This window comes from Sinocyclocheilus anshuiensis, unplaced genomic scaffold (assembly GCF_001515605.1).
Source record: "Sinocyclocheilus anshuiensis isolate Anshui unplaced genomic scaffold, SAMN03320099.WGS_v1.1 scaffold94, whole genome shotgun sequence".
NCBI lineage: Eukaryota > Metazoa > Chordata > Actinopteri > Cypriniformes > Cyprinidae > Sinocyclocheilus > Sinocyclocheilus anshuiensis.
In genome coordinates, this window is record NW_015546049.1 from 347,369 (window position 1) to 350,119 (window position 2,751).

The window sequence follows — 2,751 nt, forward strand, 5'->3', positions numbered from 1 at the left end:
TATATATAATTTATTTTTTTGCAGTTTCATATTTTTAAGTTATGTTTCTTGTAGTTTGTTTATAAAGTTTGCAAAGTTTTTCTTTCTTTAAAAGTATCGCTCTTGTGACTGATGGACAAATAAGAGTTGTTCAGAACACTCCTCCTTGATTACATACAGCAATGACACATGGTAAAGGGCCGATTTCAAATCCGGGCATTTCAGATGGGTAGAAAATAATAATTCATATTTTAAAGTGGGTAGTAAGTTTTGAGTTTTAAAACTTGCATGTGAAACTTGTATGTTTTTATTGTTAAACAACCTCTTATATGTCTAAATATCAAGAACATTTTGATTCTCCATTTCATGACCTCTTTAATAGCAGGGGGCACTTTAAACTTTAATTATTAATATCATCTAATGATTCCGGAAATAAGCCATATGTCAACATGTATATGCATAATACATAAAATAAAACATAAAATACATAAAATGTATTATTAAAAAACATACAATATTTATATATATTTTTCAATTTCATATAATTTTTATTATAAATCCTTCATTTCAAATTCGCATTATTGTTCAGCATTCGTTTAATACCACAAGTATACGCATCATATAATTGAAAAGCTTCTTATAAGCTTGAGATTGTCATGACATACAGTGTGCAGAGTTATAGAACATCATTATGAGGGAAGTATACTGACATACACTTATAATAAAAGTACTCACTGTTTGCTGAAGAGATAATGCTCCAGAGGAGGGAACACCATACATACTACCCAATACTGATGGGGGGCCCTGTGGTGAACATATACATGGAGGATGTGATGAGACCAATGTAACCCAAAATTGCAAAGGAAACAGATGGCTATTTAAGAGAAAATACACGCTAAGATGAAAGACAACTCACTGCCACACACACACACACACACACACACACACGCACGCACACACACACACACACTGTTTTGTCAAGTCATTGACAGCTAAGTGTCATGATATACACATGAACATCCTGATGCTCACCAGCAGGGGGCTGTAGTTGGCTGAGGCGGACAGAGATCCTCTCAGACCAGAGGCTGGGGGGAGAACAGACAAGCCAGAGGAGAAGATCCCCAATGCGTTCATGTTTAGACCTGGCATCATGTTAGTCTGCTGCTGAAACCAAATATGGAGAGAGATGTGAATCTGAGAGTATAAGTGAGACTTTAGGCAAAACGTGGTATAAATCAATCTCGTTCAATTTCACAGGTTTATGTTAGTCAGACAATTACTGAATCAGCAAAATAAATGAATGCAATTCTACTGAGTTAATGCCAATTCACATCCACACTCTGCCTGATAATCACTGCCTGTCCAGGCAAAACAAGTTTGAAGATTACGAAGTTACGAAGATTAAAGAAACCGGATTAAAGCCACTGTCAAACCCAAACAATGCGTAAGAACAGTTAAAGGATATGTTTGTTGTTTATTAAATTGTTCTCTGCAATACTTGATTCTGATCAATTGTGAGTATATTTGTCTACTGAGTGGACAAATATATATTTATATTGACTACAAAAATGCAAATGTCATTGCTGTCCATGGCAACATGCTGGCACCACTTTCACATCTCAAGATGAATAGCTTAACTGGCCTTGGAGGACATCAGTAATTTTATAAAAAAATAAACCTTTCGGTAGATGACTACAAGTTCAGGAATCTCCAGTGAAATCAAGAAAACATATCTTAGAAAAAGGCACACACACACACACACACACACACACACACACACACACACACACACACACACAAACCAAATGATCAATTGTGAGTATATTTGTCTACTGAGTGGACAAATATATATTTATATTGACTACAAAAATGCAAATGTCATTGCTGTCCATGGCAACATGCTGGCACCACTTTCACATCTCAAGATGAATAGCTTAACTGGCCTTGGAGGACATCAGTAATTTTATAAAAAAATAAACCTTTCGGTAGATGACTACAAGTTCAGGAATCTCCAGTGAAATCAAGAAAACATATCTTAGAAAAAGGCACACACACACACACACACACACACACACACACACACACACAAATAATAAATAAAATAAACAAACAAAAAATTATTTTTCAGCCTATCGCTAAACACTGCAGGTTTAGAGCATCATCAAAATCATCTGAAATGGTATGTCACAGTATATTTGTGCATCTTGGGAGAACTTTGTTCTTAAAACTGGATCCTGTTTTACCAAAGTCATTTTATGTATCTTTAAGAATATTTCACAATACAGAAAAGAAAGGGGACCCATTGGGTGGTTGTTTGACTGCATTCAATCCCAGGAAAAGTTTGGAGAAAAAGTATTTTTCTACAACCAATGAAGTTTTATAATTACACATTTTAAAAAATAAAACACCCAATCCTTCTAAGAATACAGGCTTAAAGTTCTGTAAACATGGGCTTTTACTTTTGACAGCAACTCAAAATATTTTCATAGAGGGCAAACTTCCACATAACTGCACAGCAGTCAGTTCAGGTCAGGTCAGTTTCAAACAAATCAAAACACGCAATAGAGTCAAACGGTACAGTCTGGAGCACGTTCATGTACATTCATAATTCTCTACAGTTTATCTTTAAATAGGGCCATCGATAGATAAACTAATTAATGGTGATGCAAATTATGAATTCACAAATTTTGGTCTTCTCTTTTTTGCCCTTAAAGGGGTCATATGATGCGATTTCAAGTTTTCCTTTCTCTTTGGAGTGTTACAAGCTGTTCG

At 35.1% G+C, this 2,751-nt stretch overlaps 1 protein-coding gene across 4 annotated transcripts in view; it reads right to left on the minus strand.

Moving 5' to 3' along the window:
- LOC107699092 (insulin-like growth factor 2 mRNA-binding protein 2) overlaps positions 1-2,751 on the minus strand; it is a 37,217-nt gene that overhangs the window by 9,498 nt on the left and 24,968 nt on the right. For all 4 annotated transcript variants that reach the window (XM_016500258.1, XM_016500261.1, XM_016500263.1 and 1 more), the window contains 2 exons: positions 1,012-1,143; positions 715-783 (listed from right to left, as the gene is read on the minus strand). In XM_016500258.1, the coding sequence (XP_016355744.1) occupies positions 715-783; positions 1,012-1,143 (201 nt within the window). The remainder of the gene's footprint in view (positions 1-714; positions 784-1,011; positions 1,144-2,751) is intronic.